The 17,402-nt window shown below is 38.4% G+C and overlaps 1 protein-coding gene across 5 annotated transcripts in view; it reads right to left on the bottom strand.

Annotated features, from left to right (window-relative positions):
- Positions 1 to 17,402, bottom strand: part of LOC126263719 (centrosomin-like) — a 399,259-nt gene that overhangs the window by 54,518 nt on the left and 327,339 nt on the right. For all 5 annotated transcript variants that reach the window (XM_049960867.1, XM_049960870.1, XM_049960865.1 and 2 more), the window contains exon 8: positions 14,916 to 15,530. In XM_049960867.1, coding sequence (XP_049816824.1) covers positions 14,916 to 15,530 — 615 coding nt within the window. The remainder of the gene's footprint in view (positions 1 to 14,915; positions 15,531 to 17,402) is intronic.

Genomic DNA, 17,402 nt, shown 5'->3' with positions numbered 1-17,402 from the left:
GAAATGTGCAGCATGCATACATGCATTTACTCCAGGCTGTTTTATGAGATACTAGGTAAATTGCAATACTAAGTGTAAATCAGCAAACAATGGAAACTTGTGGTAGTCATTTTGTTTTCATCGCAGCTCAGTTTAAAGAATTCCACATAACTATGCTGCTTCTACTTATACCTAATTTGATCAAAAAGGTTTTGCCTCTCCTACATGTCTGTGATAATGTATAGGCTTAATTTTGCATAGAATGAAAGAATATGCTTTATGAAACTAAAAAATAGCTACTGCAAAATAAAAAACAGACAACAACCAAAATAAAAGCAGCCTGTTCAGATGTGAACATCACTGCGTTTCTTTGAAATGAAAATCTGCAGCTGAGTAATATTCAATGGTACATGTTCCATTTCATATGTAGTAACAGTGTTTCAATCCTTCTTGTTGACATACTGTCAACAAAGTGGTCAAGACACTGACACTCAAGCCTGTCCCATTCTTTGGTTGCCACCCTCATGAAATCTTCCAGTGTGTGACGGAAAAGCAGGGGTTGGGCAGGCCATTAAATTTCCACTATGTTCACTTAATCCCAAGTATCCTCAGTTAGATTCTCATCAGCAGGCTACCCTACAGGCTATTTATCTGAATATATGACAACCATGATTGTAAGATCATCCCCCCCCCCCCCCCCCCCAAGAGGATTGTTGAGAAAAATGTATTTTTAACATTTTCTGACTAATCTGTTTTACTGACAAAGTAGTTGCCTAAAAAGTTAATATTATACCTAGTCTAGATTTATGTCATTTACTGATTGTCTACATTTAGATAATACAAGGAGAAATAAAATAAACAGAAAGAAATGGTTTATATTAATTTACAGACCATTTTCTTTTCTTCCTTTTTTGCTTACCAACCCTGTCATCTGTGGTATCACTATTTTTCGTAGTTGTGAAACTTTTATCTTCATTGTCACAAATATTTGGCTGTTTCTTCTAATTTGTTGCAGTTTCTGAGGTGGCTATTACCATGAGACCTGAGAAAACATCCATTTTCATCTGAATACATAGTGGATTTTTCTTCTATTCTGACGTGAGACGGTTACAATGTCTTTTGCTTCCAAACCATATCATCTGCCCGCCACTCTCCCAATGGCTGCATAGAACAAGTAACTGACACTCCCCCTTTCTTTCCCTTCATATGCCATGGTGAGCGTCGACAACATTGCAGCATGGCACATGTAAATACGCCACTGACTCCCATCTACACTTTTACCTCTTCTGCAGAAATAAACACTCCTGTTGAGTATTTGTCCCATTTTAAAATCAATTCATTTCTGACTACACACAGATTCAGGCAAACTGCAGTTTTAACATGGCAGATGTTTCTAGAAAGCTAAAGCACATGGTATAGATTCCCACAATTGTCAAAACGACTGCCCATTCACTCCCCACCCCCTGCACGCATCAGTTCACAGCCAAGCTGGGGTCACTGTTCCCCCTCCAGCCCTTCTGTGGTGCTTAGGGTTGTGCCTGAACAACTGTGAAACACAGACTGCAGTATGTTCAAGGGTGTAAGTCATCTGTAACAGCCATACGGTATATATACTATGGAAATGACAGCAGCTAAGATTCAGTGCAATTCTACAACTTTGGCTCATCCCACCATTTACTGATGTCTGTTGGCACTATCTCCACAATGGGTCCTGCCACTGTAATTTTTTCTCACCACAACAGTTACAGTCAATTTAACATGTTATATTTAGTTTGTTAGACATTCCATTCTCGATAAATTTTCCTTCTTGTTTCAGGTGAATGTCAGCATCATGTTTTAAAGCTGATTAAAAGCTGGTAACGTTTTTACCCAGTACTCTAATATGTGAACAGCGACCAAATTTCTGATTTGTAAGACACTTTGTAAATCATTACAGTCTCTCATAATCAAATAAAATATTGATCTGGATTCAGAATACAGTAATGTTTTCGAAGGACAACATTTCCATTTTTGAAGGTTGCCTTTAATTAAGATGCAGCATAATGTTTGTACGCTGTATCCATACATTTTATTGAAAACCAGTTCAAATACAAGAATTTGTAAGATGATAGAATTTATTGCTCTTTCCTCCCAAAAACTTGTCAAATTTTGGGTAGAACAATAGTTTGTTGCAGTGGCTATTTCATAGTTTATCGCGTATCAATTGCACAAGCACCACATGAGTCAAAATTCACATGATTGTTCGAGCAGCATCGATACAATATCAAGCACTTCAGCATATTGGGAAATCTTAAGTCTGTTCAGAGGTGAGTATCATTTGGACAGCTCACCTTTCTGAATTCTTACAACCCCTATATACTCCATTAAATAATGTAAAAATGTTAACCTCAGCAGCAATAATTTAATCTGCAAACGTAAAATGACTGTACTTTTCAAATGACGAACTGGGAAAAAAAGCATCATCTTGTACTCAGGAAATACAGTACTTTATTCCTGCCTCCTACAGCAAGGTGTTCATGAGGTTGGTGTGTGGTGCTTGTGCACTGTCATTTTTAGGTGAACCCATCACAGAAATGTTGACTGGCTGGATAATAGGGTGGATGATCCTGTCCTGGTGCTGCATAGCACTCTCTGTCCATATGACACTCCAGTAGTTATATAAACACACACGTGTTCAAATGCAATGCTGTGTCAAAATTCAAAGCCATCCCTGAAGAACTTCGAGGATTTAAGATTCTGAATAGATGGACATTTACATTTTTATATGAGAGGCATCTGACACCTGTGCTCAATGCTGGGCCATAATGTGATTGAACCCCCACTGTGTTGAACCTGTTGGACTGGATGTCTGAAACGTGAATTTTTATTAGGACACTTCCACACTCCTTTGATGGTCAATTGTCAGACAAATCCTGCGCTCTACTGTGACACAAACATCATGCCACTAATTTACGTTCCATTCCAGGTATTTCCTTGCTAAGGTCTTTGTGCACCGTGATGCTAAGGTAGAGGTTATATTGTTGACATGGACGCCTAGACATCAAACTGACTGTATGGAGATAGTTGCTTGCTGTCTGGGTTGACATAGCCTTCCTAATTTCTTCCAAACAGGCTGTATGCAGTAGTGCCATATTCTCTCTGGGGTACAAACAAGCCATAATTCATATGCAGTGGTCATAAGCACATGTTTAGCATGGGACACCACCATGAACATATTTTCCATGTTCATCTCTTATGATAGTGCCCGAATGTTAAAATGATGATGTGTCTGGGGGGTATTCTGAAACTGTGAACAACTTTTTGTGGTGCTAACACACGGTGCTGTGAAGTGTCAATGCACACATGGCATAAACCTGAACTAATCCTTGTGGCATGTTAACAGCCTGTACAGTGTACACAAGCAGCATTGTCCTGTTCATGGTTGGAGGCACAGTGCACTCTGGTGAACTGTAAGTTTACTTTTACCTTCATTACACACTAGCTGTATAGTATATTCCTGCTTTGAAAAAATCTTTGCGAAAAAAGTTCCAAAAACTTTTTCAGCAGTTTATTTTACTTACTTTCATGAAGTAATGTTCTAAAGTATTGTTAAGGTTAATCTTATCTGCACAAAGTCCTGTCTCAGACATAAAGCTCACGTGATGATAAAATTCACCAGGCACTGAAAATAACTTTTTCTTGAGATTTTTTATGATATTGCAGCTCAATTTTGACTATATTTTCAATGAAATGTGATGCATAAAGATCTCTGCTTGTAACCTCAATCTTTCCATAGTACTGAAACCAACAGATATTCTTTTAGGATGGTGATCTCATATTTGGCTTTTTAAACTTTCAAAGATTATGCATGTACCATGATAATAGTTCGCAATTATTCAGGTCTAATTTTATACACTTTATGTCCATCACACCATGCGAGCCTAGGAATGTATGCCTTTTAGACATGATGCATTTTGTCTTTATCCATAAGATAATAAATCCCATGTTGTGGATCACGGCTTTTGTTTCCTGTGGAAGAAGAAAGCTCAAACTGCTTTCCATACAACTTCTACATCCTCTTAGAGCCTTCTAGCATCTGTGGACTTGGAAAAAGCTTTTGATGATGTTGACTGGAATACACTATTTGAAATTCTGAAGGTAGCAGGGATCAAACACATGGAGGGAGTAAGACAGGGTTGCATCCTATTTCCGACATTATCCAATCTGTACATTGAGAAAGCAGTAAATTAAACCTAAGAAAAATTTTCAAAAGTAATTATAATTCTGCCAGAGACTCCCTGAACATCAACAAAAGCAAAACAATGGTAATGAAATGTAGTCTAATAAACTTAGGTTATGCTGGGTAACTAGACAACAAAATGAGACTAAAAGCAGTAGATGAGTTTTGCTACTTGGGCAGTAAAATAACTGAGGACAGCTGAAATAGAGAGGATATAAAATGCAGACTAGCAATGGCAAGAAAATACATTCTAAAAAAAGAGATATGTATCTACATCTAATACGAATTTAAGTGCTAAGAAATCTATTCTGAATGCATTTGGCTTTTATATCTCATATCGAAGTAAAATATGGACAATAAGCATTTCAGACAAGTAGAAAACAGAAGCTTTTGAAATGTGTTCTACAGAAGACTGCTGAACATTAGATGGGAAGATTAGATAATTAATGAGAAGGTATTTAACAGAACTGGGGAGAGGAGAAATTCGTTGTGTAGCTTGACTAAAAAAGGGATTGGTTGATACGACACTTTTGTGACATCAAGGAATTGTCAATTTAGTACTGGAGGGAAGTGTCTGTGATTTTGTGTGTGTAATTTTTGTGCTTCATAAATGAAGTAACAATGTGTGAACAGATGACAGCAAACACAGATGTCAGCAAAAACTCAAATAACTGCAAGTAATTACTCATTTATGTAAAAAACAATATGTGAACTGTTTTAGAATCTACAAATATCGCACATCGAAATAAAAAAAAATTGTATCATTTTAGAGTACATTGAAGAGCAAATAAAATGCATTGCAGAAATAATAGGCAGTTTTTATTCACAAAACAAATATTTCTGTGCTTGCTGCGCATGATGGCCTTGCAAACAAACCTGTTAACAAATAATTTGTATACTGAATTAACAACAGACTTATGCTATTTGAGTTTATGTCAGCTAATTTATCCTTGCAAATTTGAAAGAAAGCAACTACTTTGAAAAATCTGCTGCTGCTTCCCCATTTACATTAGACAGTTGCTGTTTACCTTCTATTGATAGCACAATGAAGCCTAATTAAAATGCATTGCCATTAGTCATGAAACTTCACCATGAACAATTTGAATTGGCCCTTGGTTAACATTTGCATTGCTTGAATTTAAATACTCTGTCACAGAGTAGCAGTCAAGGTATTTTTTTGAATATTTTGAACTGGTACATATTAACCATTTCTTAATTTATCTTAGATGGGAGTTTGTATGATAACTCTCAACCAAAATAAAGAAACTCCACTCTGAACCCTAGAGAATGAAGCGAAATCTACATGAAAAATACTTTTGCATCTTGTATTGACATTGTGAAATTACAGATCAACTGAACTTAATTTTTATTATCAACAATAAAAACCACCAAGGAGTAAATGAACCGAGATGCTAATATAAGGATTCCAAGACCCTTTAAAAGGCCTCTGCAAGTTGTGCAGTCATGTACTTTACACAATATTCTTACTGCTTGATTTTTGCTAAATAAATGTTATGTTTGCTTCAGGTACACTACCACAGAAGATAATTTTATAAGAAAAGAAGTAGTGAAAATATGTGAAACAGGCCAATATCCTTGTCTTTAGATCAACACAATGAGACACATTTCTGAGAGCAAAATACACTGAACTAAACTTCTTTATTAGTTTATCTGTGTACTGACTTCATTTTAACTTTTTTCCAAATGGAACCTATAACAAACTAAGATAGGAGTTTCTGGACCAATCAGGTCTTACGATACCACACTTTGTCTACCGAAAGATACAATTCCACATCCAGTTGTGTAACATTTATTCCGATTAGATAAATGTCATAAATCCTTGTACTCTTGAAGTATTTATGAGATTACATTCCTTTCCAGACTTACCTATCTTACACTAAATTTTTTTTTTTTTTTTGTGAATTACAATTTGGAAATACAACATTACAAAAATTGGTCACGCTATACGTTTCACTTTACAAAATTCTATATTCAAGAAGAACTAGTATCCTTAAAAGTTGTAATTATCATTGATTTCATTTACATAACTTATCACACATGGCACCACATAGATTCAAGAAAATTCCAAATTTCATATAAGCTACGAAAAATCTTAATTTCTTATTCTTCAGACAAATAGTCTTCCGTATAGTCAAAAAACAATTAACTTCACCAGACACAACTTCTCTAGATGTAAAATTTTAAAACAGCAATATGTAAACAAACGTTTTGACATGACATATTTTGAAAGTAATAAATTTTATTTTAGGACAACATAAAACATCTTGTGCTACTATTCTGACTCTCAGATTTTTGTAACTATAAGAAGATACATAGTTTTGCTTAAATTTTTCACTGTTATACTTATTTTGATAAAGTAACTTGTAGAACATTCTGGAAGACAATGTTATATTATACAGAACTGAATGCACACCAAATCAGTCAGTCTGGAGATAGTAATTGGTGGCCTATTTTAAGCTGTTGTATGTGACACATCGCACCTAGCATGTCTTTTTATGAAAAAGTGCAATTAAACTGTAAAAATAAATCAAGAAGAAGTATTAAGAAATAGTGCCTTTACTGCCTAGTGAAGAATCTGAGGACCTCTTCGTCCCCAAATTAGACAAATGCTGCATTCTCATTGGAAGCAAGAGGAGTAATTTACATTAAGTTATTTAATCAAATTCTGACAGAGCCTCTTTCTCAGAAGTTTCAATGTACCAAATAGTAGACAAGGACTTAAGCTGAAAAGTGCATAATATCTACAAAAAGTGTGCTATTGTGTGGTTAGAGTAGAAACTCATTTCAAGTGCAATGGCTCATCTAGGATGATATGCCTCTGATGGTCCATTTCGAACCTCAAAGAAGTTTGCGCATGGCGTTTCATTTGATTTACGATCATTAACATCTACTTCAGGTTGTTAACAGGTATTTCTTGCTTGTTTGAAACTGCATAAATGAGATTTCATAAGATTAAGTCTCATACTGTGTGGCGTGGACAAGTTACAGGTCTGTTTGGCTATCATCTTATCTGTGTCTCACAAGGATGGGTTTTGATTCTTGATCAGTACACTTTTACCACTCCTAGTGGGATACCATCCCGAGTTTCGTTTCATTCCAGTGACACAGTCTGTCAATGTAACTTGCTACTTTCTGTTGTGAAGGACAGTCTCCATCTATGTCAGAAGGATATCATTAATGCCATAATACTTTAGTTTGACAAGTATAATTTTGTGGTACACACCAGATACTAGAGGGAAGTGGCACTGTAACTTGTGACAGTGCAGATAGCAAAGTGGTCACTGCAAAGGTGCAGAAGTCACCAAAAGCTGACCAGGAATATTGTACTAGGAAGTACTGTCACCTTGCTGAGAAAATAGTAAACAATTCCAGCCCTTTTGACTCAATCAGCCTTTTTGCACTGGGGAAACACTGCTGTTATCACATCAAGGACCTGTTTATTTTAACTGTGTTTCTGCAGGCCAGATACCTCTTACTTTTTATGTCAATATAAATACAGCAAGTATATCTAAAAACAAAGATGATGTGACTTACCAAACGAAAGCGTTGGCAGGTTGATAGACGCACAAACAAACACAAACACACACAAAGTTCAAGCTTTCGCAACCAACGGTTGCTTCATCAGGAAAGAGGGAAGGAGAGGGAAAGACAAAAGGTTGTGGATTTTAAGGGAGAGGGTAAGGAGTCATTCCAATCCCGGGAGCAGAAAGGACAGGTATACACTCGCGCGCGCGCGCACACACACACATATCCATCCGCACATACACAGTCACAAGCAGACATATTCATATAAATACAGTAAGTACTAGATACAGAAAGTAAAACAAAAGATTTTGATGGAGCAGAAAGTTTTAATCAACAAGATCCATTATTTTCAAGAAGACTTTTACAGTTACCACTAGTGAATCTGGCAATGCTTCGCAGTTGCTAAATATAAATTGGAATTTGATGTACATTCTCTCTCTCTCTCTCTCTCTCTCTCTCTCTCTCTCTCTCTCTCTAACTTCGAGCCTTGGTTATTGGTGCTGCAAAGAAAACCTTGATTGGGAACTGAGAGAGAGTTCTCCAGCTGCTGCATCTGTGAGGACAGTAGCTACAATGACAATGTTGCACATGGTTTTAATCTGTGAATGGGTACGATTACGAAGTTTTTGATGTTTCAGATTCCTTCATAATCAGATAACCCATAAATACAATTTTCCTATTTTCTGTTAAAACAGGAATGAGAATAATAAAACCAAACAGCACTTTGTTGTGTTCACCCATTTTGTTTAAAATTATATCTGAGGATAAAGATGGTTTAAATGCTCTGATATCACAGTTAAAACTGACTACAAGAAAGAAAATTAAATCACCATTTCTACAGCGCAGCATTTTCTTTCTTACAGTCAGTTTTAACAGAAAATCTGTACACTGTTGTTTAGAAAAACTAATAGGTTTTGTCCATCTGTCTGAATGTTTATTAGAGTATTGTGAGCCGAAAGTTGAAGTAAATCAATCAAGAACTTTTTGAAATTTTCTCTAAAACTGTTTGCTACATGGTATGATAGAAAAGTAATTGGAATTTATTTTAATTCTATACATCTGATTTTCAGAACTTTTTTTAATCTTGTTGGTACACATCTTCCTGACGTATGTTTGTATTTTCAACTGTTTTGTATATCTAGTTTATTGTTGAAAGTCGAAAAGGTTAAATGTGTTTTTGAGAGCTGTGCGAAGTTTTACTTTGGAAAAAGATGGAGCAAAGCATCTGCATTAAATTTTGTTTGAAAAAATAGAATACAGTGCAACATCGCATTCAGAATGTTGACAGTGGCTTTTGATGAATCTATTATGAGTAACACAAGAATTTACAAACAGTATAAACATTTCAGAGATGGTCGCAAAGACTATGATCTTCCTAGACATCATAGCGCACCGTTACTGATGACCATGTGGAAGAAGTAAAGAAATTAGTTCACGAAAATCACCGAATCACCATTAGAGAGGTTGCTGATGATGTCGGCATATCCTATGGCTCATGCCATGCATACTCTACCTGAACATCATTGCTGTGGAAATGTTGTTCATCAAAGGTTGCCAGTGAAGTGAAGAGCCTCCAATCGGCTTCATAAAGCTGCCAGTTGGTCTTGCGCACAGATGGGACATGAATCAGCAGACGAATTATGCATGGGAAATGGTCACTTGAGTATGTGCCTGAGACGACAGATCACTCTAGATGGTGGGCAAGCTGTGCAAGTACAGCACAAGGGATCTAGGTGAGAGAAAGTGTGTGTGGATTCTGAAAGAAATGTGGGTTCACCATTGTTTAGAGAAACAGAGTAAGCTGGTTGAGAATATCTGCCAGAAGAGAGCCTCTCAGGCAGGTTCTGAGACAGCCCCAAACGGGGTGTTGAGGACTGAAGTCGCTGAGTAGCAGAATGGTTTGAGGGAGCTGACCAGTATGTCTGCCTTGGTGAGATCAAAGGAAAGGGTTTGTAAGTATTACGAAGAGGAAAGGTATAACTGGGGAGAGAAAGACAGATAACAACGGATAAGCTGGTTGTTCAACAAAATGGTTTGGCTACGGATGTCAACCGGAATGAGCATCATGACTCCCCCTAGAACTGGAGATCCTTTCTTGGAAGGAAGGTCCAGACAGACTGGAGTGTAGTGTAAGATCAAAATTTCAGTTGCATACAACTACACAAGACTAAAGAATCCTATTCCATCATTTCTTGAGAGGTACCAATAACCTCCCTGGGTCAGTAAGCTAACTTCAGGGTGGAAAATTTGTTGGTGATCCACACCAGCGAAATGGAGGTCAACCAGACAGAGGTGCCATGTAATGTCACTGTTTTAGAGGATCTTAGAGTTGCAGAAGGGGAAGAATGGCTGTTTGACTTCTTAGTACCTCTGCATTTTTCAAATGTGGACCCAGATGTTTGCTGACATGAGTGCAAAAAGTAATCCCAGGAGTATTCCTTCTTAAATTTTCATTCTTCTGGTTGCATCAGAAGTGACTTCACAAGTGTGAGAAAAGAGGTTTTGGTGCTTGAGCAACTGTAGTTGGCGGAGGTGAGGATGTCACCATGGCACTACACAATTTCACAACCAGAGCATGGAACTGGAGGTCACATGTTTGCATGGCCACATCTTTCATGGGCTGTGACGTAGCAACAACAGTACTGTAACTGGTGAATGGTGGTATGCAAGGCCTTTGGCTAGCTAACATTTTGTGAGTAACACTGAAGGGGGAGCTTTTCCCTTACCCAATCTACTGAACAGTGCTATCATTGAGGTACATAGGGGATTTGTGGTGTGAAGCACCATGGTTGCCAGTGCAGTTGATACAGTGAGGATAAGGAGGGGGGGCAATCTCCCTCAAGAACATCCTTGACACAAGATACACATTTGGCTGTGTTTTGACAGGATATAAGAGTATGGCTATAATTCTGTCATTGGTACCAACGCATTGGGTTTTTCAGTATGCCAGGTCTGACAATCATGACTTCACAGCCTGCCTTTATCTTTGATGGGAACTCCGCTCAATCAAACATTAAGAATAGGTGTGGGTAGGCATAAATTCCGAATAAACCATCTTTATAACCTGATGGGCTGCAGTTACTCCCTGATCAGAGAGGTAATATTGTATAACTACCTCAGTCATATCACTAAGCAGTCTAGTGTATATGGCACCACGTGAAGAATTCAGTGTTCGATGAGCCTCTACACAGAGTATCCATGGAGAAGTGTAGCTTTAAGCAGTTTTTGGGCTTTGAAGATACTGTCTGTCTCTAGAAGCAAAGTTCAACTGAGTAAGCAAGTGCAGGATTTTAGTGGGCCCTGCAGCTGTGTCCTCACCTGAATGAATGATGAAGATGTTCACTGTGGAAAAGTTCAGACATCCTTCCGTGCGCAACACCATGAAACAGCAGGGTGCAACTAACAACATGGGTGAATCCCCCATGATTGCCAGGGTCTCCTATAGTATGCTCCTTACACACACACACACACACACACACACACACACACACACACACACACACACACACACACACAAATATATATGATTTTGGCTTAGGATTTTAATTAATTAAATTCTACACATTGCACCTCGTTTATGTGCATATTGAGCACTGCATGACCTTAGTAGACAAGAGTACATACATGAGTATTACTCATGCAAACAAAGTTGACACCCAGCACACTGGCTGATGGGGGCGACTGTAAATGGGAAATGCCTTTACAGTCACTCCTATCAGCCACCTCGCTGAGTGTCAACTTTGTTTGCGCGTATAATAGCTACTTTTCCTTCTTCAATTGTCAGATTAATTACAAAGTTAATGCAACTCAACTTTCCTTCCCCCCCCCCCTTTTTTTTTGTGTGTGTGTGTGTGTGTGTGTTTTTACTAATGAAGGCTGTGGCTGAAAGCTTTATGTAAGTGTATTAATTGTGCCTCACTGCAACTTAATGTGTCTTCTTTACGGTAAGTAGGAATCTGTCTTTTTCTACATTGCTGATTGGTAATATCCCTTATGTTAAAGGCTTATGATGAAGATGGGAAATTAATTTGTCCAAACTTGTAAATTAAAACAAAAATATACTTGCAACTAAATTACATTGGCAACCTTAGATAAAAATTGAGCACTGCAGAACAACAAAATTATGCTGTGTGTTTTGGGCCCATATGGAACTGAATATCTGAGAAATCTGCGAATCAGCTTTTTGTGAATGTTCACATAAATAATGTGAACCTGTCAGGAGCATGAATACGTTCTACTCTCTCAAAATCTATGATTGTGTGCTTTAGGTCCTTACAGTTCTCAGTGCCTCAATTGTAAAACATGATAAAATATGTCAGATTAGAGTACCAGCAGAAGATGGGCATTGTTTCATTAGACAACCCATGTTGCAGCTTTTTAGGGCTTTATATGATTGCACTGCAAAGCCAAACCCTACTTTTTAGATGGTTCGGAACACTGTCTTTTCTAATGTAAACAGTTTAAATTCAGAAGATACCTTTCTGTAAAAGTTGGCTAAACACACTGTCTCTGTCTCTTCAAAAATCATCCAACTTTGCTTCAATTTGTACACCACATACTTATTTCTGGAGATATAGAAAGCTAAACTCCACTCCCCCCCCCCCCCAAAAAAAAAATCTATTTCTTTGGCTGACTTGCCTCTGTTTCACATAAGCAAACACTTAAAGATGTTCAAGATGGCCTAGTTTTGTTTCTTTCAAGAAAATACTGTCAGAAATTAGTCAAAATTGCCAAAAACTCAGGAGTACACAGCTGAAAGCTACTCTGTAGGGTCAAACAAGCAACTATATCACTGCAAGTACTGTTAGAGAAGCTAGTGCCACTTTAATCTTGCACAGGAGGTGGATGGGACCATGAAAGTTGATAAGAGCTGACCCACTCTGTCGCAAGTGCCATTAGTTTCTCTTCTGTTCCGGAAGGGAAATCACATTTGGTCACCAATCCTAAACCACTCCTTGCATTATCTGGCTCCAGGCCAACTAGCTCAGTAAAGAGCTCAAAGACTGCAACACTGGGCTTTATTCCTAAATATGTTGTTCAGCTGTGACATTACAACCTAACTGGGAAACATACAATCACTGAAGCTCTGTACAGATTGCCCATGAAAGAGGATCCAGTATTTAACAAGAAAGAAGCTGTCTACTTGCAATTAGATTTAGAGCTTCAGCAAGACAACTACTACTTCCCAAGAACATTAGAGACCATCACACACACTAAACGTGATGACCCAGTCGTAGCAAAGGTTGCGAGGTGAATATGCATAGGATGGTCAGTAAAATACCATCTGGATACACAGCTTCATGGCTTCTTACTGATATATTACAACTAAGTGTAACAACTTCCACCATCAATGATCGACAGCATTGTGTTGTCCTTCCCACAGTGTTGGGACATCGAATTGTAGCCTTTTACACAGTGGTCAATGGGGGATGATGAGAACTAAATCCTTCACCATATCATAGTTTATGACAATGAACCACGATTTAGACTGAAATAGTTGAAGGATTTCTGTCGTAAGAAATGTGATCACCACTCAATACTGGTACCATTCCACCACCAAAAGAACAGCAAAGCAGGAAGAATGATGACAGTCAAACAGCAGATACTGAAAACTGTAAGGGATGCATTGAAATCATGAAATGTTTTTGTACACACATTTCCGCCAGACAGGCAATTAAGTGTCAATTACTAATATAATTTAATTCTGCAAACAATGGGAATTCCAGGTAGAACTATCAACAATGTAGGACAAGAGAGATTGCTACTTACCACACATATGACATTAAGTTGCAGACAGGTACTATTGAAAGACATTTACACATAAGCTTTCAGCCACACCTTCTTCGGAAAAGGAAAACACAAACCATTCGATCACACAAGCAAGCACACCTCATGCACACATGACCGCGAACTCTAGCAGCTCGGACCAAAGTGCATTGGTGTATGTTTCCCTTTTTCTGACAAAGGCTGTGGTCGAAAGCTTATGTGCAAGTGTCTTAATTGTGCCTGTCTGCAACTTGTCATCTTTATGGTAAGTAGCAATCTATCTTTTCCTACATTGTTGATAGTTAAATTATCATCATTTATTCTACAACTATAGTCCACCCCCATTGTCACATTTTTGTGCAAGTGTGAGTTTTTTTATAAGTAGATGAAATGCTTAGAAGCAGAAAGGGGGAAAAAGACTACTGGATGCCTTGGTGGAATAGAAGGCTCTGTAGTGCTGGAATAGGTACAGAGAAGGGGGATAGGTAGGTGGAGGACAGGAGCTAGCCGTGATTCAGCCAGAGGGAAGGAGGGCAGGGCTTATGGGAACACAGGACTTTCTGCCTGTGCAGTTCAGAAAAGCTGGTGCCATTACAAATGGTCCAGATGGTGCAAGCTGTAAAAGTGTAGCCGAAGTGGAGCACACAGTGTTGGACAGCATGCTCAGCAACTGAGTCATCCAGCTGTCTCTTGGCCACAGTTTGTCGGTGGCCATTCATGCAGAAAAACATGCCTGTCAGCTATATGCCCATATAGACAGAAACACAGTTGTTGCAGGTTAGTCTGTAGATCACATAACTGTTTTCACAGGTAGTCCTGCCTTTGATGGGGGTAGGAAACACCTGCAATCACACTGGTGTACTAGTGGTGGTGGTGGTGAGGAGAGAATGCACGGGAGGTCATCTGTACAAGGTTGGAAGTGATAATTTTGATCTGTAGCTGCCTCAGTGAGACCTTTTGCATATTTGGAAAGAGACCACTTGTCACTACAGATGTGATGACCCTGGGTGGCTAGGGCACATGGAATGGACTCCTTGGTACGGAATGAGTGGAAACTGTTAAAGTGGATGTATTGCTGGTGGTTGGTAGGTTCAATATGGACAGAGGTACTGATAGGGCCATCCTTGAGGTGGAGGTCAACATTAAGGGAGGTAGCTTGTTGGGGGTGAGGAGAACCAAGTGAAGCATATGAGGGAGAAGGTGTTGAGGTTCTCAAGGAATGTGAGTATGGTGTCCTCAATCTCTGGCCAAATATAACAGTCTTTCCATTGTGTGTGTCCACGACTCAATGTCTCTTCTCTTCTATATGGTGAGTAGCAACATATCTTTTTCATAATATTATTATTGTTACTCCATCCTGGACTTTCCATTGTTTGACAAATAATTTAAGTAATAATTAACTCACCTGTGCATCTTGCTCCATTTGTACATCAGTTTGCAGATAATGTGCTTCTGCTGGCTGCTTCTGCCCAGACTTGGCCTGACTGTAAGCTTCAGTTAATTTTTTTGCCATTTGTTGCATCTCTGTTTTTCTTTTCTTATCCAACTCTTTCAGCTGCTCATTTTCTTTTTTAAGTTCTTTAGATTTTCGTATGGATTCTTGAAGTGTGTGGCATGCAGTTCTATATGAATTCTCCATTTTACAAATCTTTTCCTCTGCCTGATGGTGCTTCACCTGAATGTCTTTCAGTTTCTGAGTAATATCATTTACATGACTTTCAAGTTCTGTTACATGCTGTTTTTCATCCTTAAGTTTGCTCTCAGAATATTCCAATTTGCCACTCAGTTTCTTTTCTGTTTCTTCAGCTGTTGCAAGTCTGTTTTTCATTGCTTGCAGTTCACTCATATGCATTTTTACAAACTCATTTTCTTCAAGATCTCCTCCCTTTTTTTGCGAAGACCTGTTGTCAACACAATAACACCATTTGTTTTTAGATGAAGTAGGTGCTGCATTATCTCCACCAGCATTGTCCCTGCTTCTCTGTTTCCCAGATTTCATCTGAGCCTTCACCATATTAACCTGTAAATTAATGAAACAATGGAAGCAATTAGTATACAATTCAATTTAGTTATTTACATGTTTATCGATAATGTTCACAAAAAGAATCAAATGTGTTGCATAAATAAAGATTCCCATTCAAATGTATCTGATTAAAATTTAAAGAGCCACGTGCCGGTGTTTCACAGGTGCGATTTGATTAAAGTACGGGTGATAACTCTTTGACCGGTGTGTCACACATGGGCCAAGGGGTGCTAGCTTGTGGCCCATGAAGTAGTTTCATACAAACAAAATGTTTACCTTCTGTTTCACGGAGAGAGAGAGAGAGAGAGAGAGAGAGAGAGAGAGAGAGAGAGAGAGAGAGAAGGGAGAGAGGGAGGGGGAGGGGGAGAGGGAGAGGGGGGGGGGAGAGAGAGAGAGAGAGAGAGAGAGAGAGAGAGAGAGAGAGAGAGAGAGCGCGCTTTCCATTAAGCATCGTTCGTACCATATTCCATTACAATAGGAATATTTTAGTGCACTTACTTAACTATCATTCAATTTCCTTCTACGTTTGTGCAGGGAAAAAACCTCACAATGTTAGGTTTATTTTGAAAAGCCCGTGTGCCATCTTGAAAATATACAGCCCGTCTTGGCGATAAGCAACCATCACACAGGAAGAGTATTAACTGCGGAACAGAATTAATTTGTCCGCTGCACAGGTGAGACAAGTGTCAGACATAGCCAATAAATTCCATAGAACTCTCAGCCCTGCTATCCTTAATCTTACATCTCTTTTTGTGTATAAGTGGTGCACATTTGATCACCCAAGACCTACTATAAGTTCAGGTAAGTAAACCCAGTTTTTATTATTATCATCAACAATCTGTGACATTTGTCTTTAATTTTAGTAGGCTTGCCTTTATGTATTCAATTACAGTGGGTAGATAAGTAACTAATTGTTATAATATTTTTATTGGTGATGTTTAAGGGTTCTGCTTTAAGAAGGTAGAAAAGGAATCACCCCCCCCCCCCCACCACTCTCGTCTTCTTTTCAGCAACCAATAACTTGAAATTTAGAACAGTTCCAAAAATCATTAACAGCAAAAGAAGATAAAGTGGAGGATTGAAATTAAAAAACAAGGCTGCTGGGTCATGTGAAGTATCATAAGAAAGGATTTCATCTGCAAATTCTAAATGTTTTTCCACTTTCTTTTCTGCCTTAGTTTTCGACTTATGGAGAAAAACAAAAAAAATTTTATATATATATATATATATATATATATATATATATATATATATATATATTATTTCTTCGTCAGACAATTGTTAGCCCCATTTTCGTAATCTTTCACCACAACACCACTCCTTTTAATACATTTACGCGTTTTTTCGAAATTTTCCCGAATTTCTCCGTCCTTTAAAGTGTTTTAGCGGCAACACAACCACCTAACCTTTATGCACATCGCTGTCTACCAACACAAGTTCACCACAGGATCAACTTAACCAACACTTTTTCGCCTTTTTTCATACCAGATCTCCAGTTGCTTTCTAGTTCACCTTTATCTCTCCCCATATTTTTATCTTTCCATTTTCATTTCAACCTCATGTTACACTTTCCACCTTCTAATACCATGTCACCCTCACAACACCCCCACAACGACGAAAAGCTCTGCCCAAACTCTGTCTTTAAATATGTCTGCTTGTGTCTGTGTATGTGTGGATGGATATATGTGTGCGCGCGCGCGAGCGAGAGAGTGTATACCCGTCCTTTTTTCCCCCTAAGGTAAGTCTTTCCGCTCCCGGGATTGGAATGACTCCTTACCCTCTCCCTTAAAACCCACATCCTTTCGTCTTTCCCTCTCCTTCCCTCTTTCCTGACGAGGCAACAGTTTGTTGCGAAAGCTTGAATTTTGT

This window comes from Schistocerca nitens, chromosome 6, assembly GCF_023898315.1.
Source record: "Schistocerca nitens isolate TAMUIC-IGC-003100 chromosome 6, iqSchNite1.1, whole genome shotgun sequence".
In the NCBI taxonomy this organism is placed as follows: domain Eukaryota; kingdom Metazoa; phylum Arthropoda; class Insecta; order Orthoptera; family Acrididae; genus Schistocerca; species Schistocerca nitens.
Note: the sequence above shows the minus strand (reverse complement) of the source record. Positions and strands in the feature narration are given on the sequence as shown.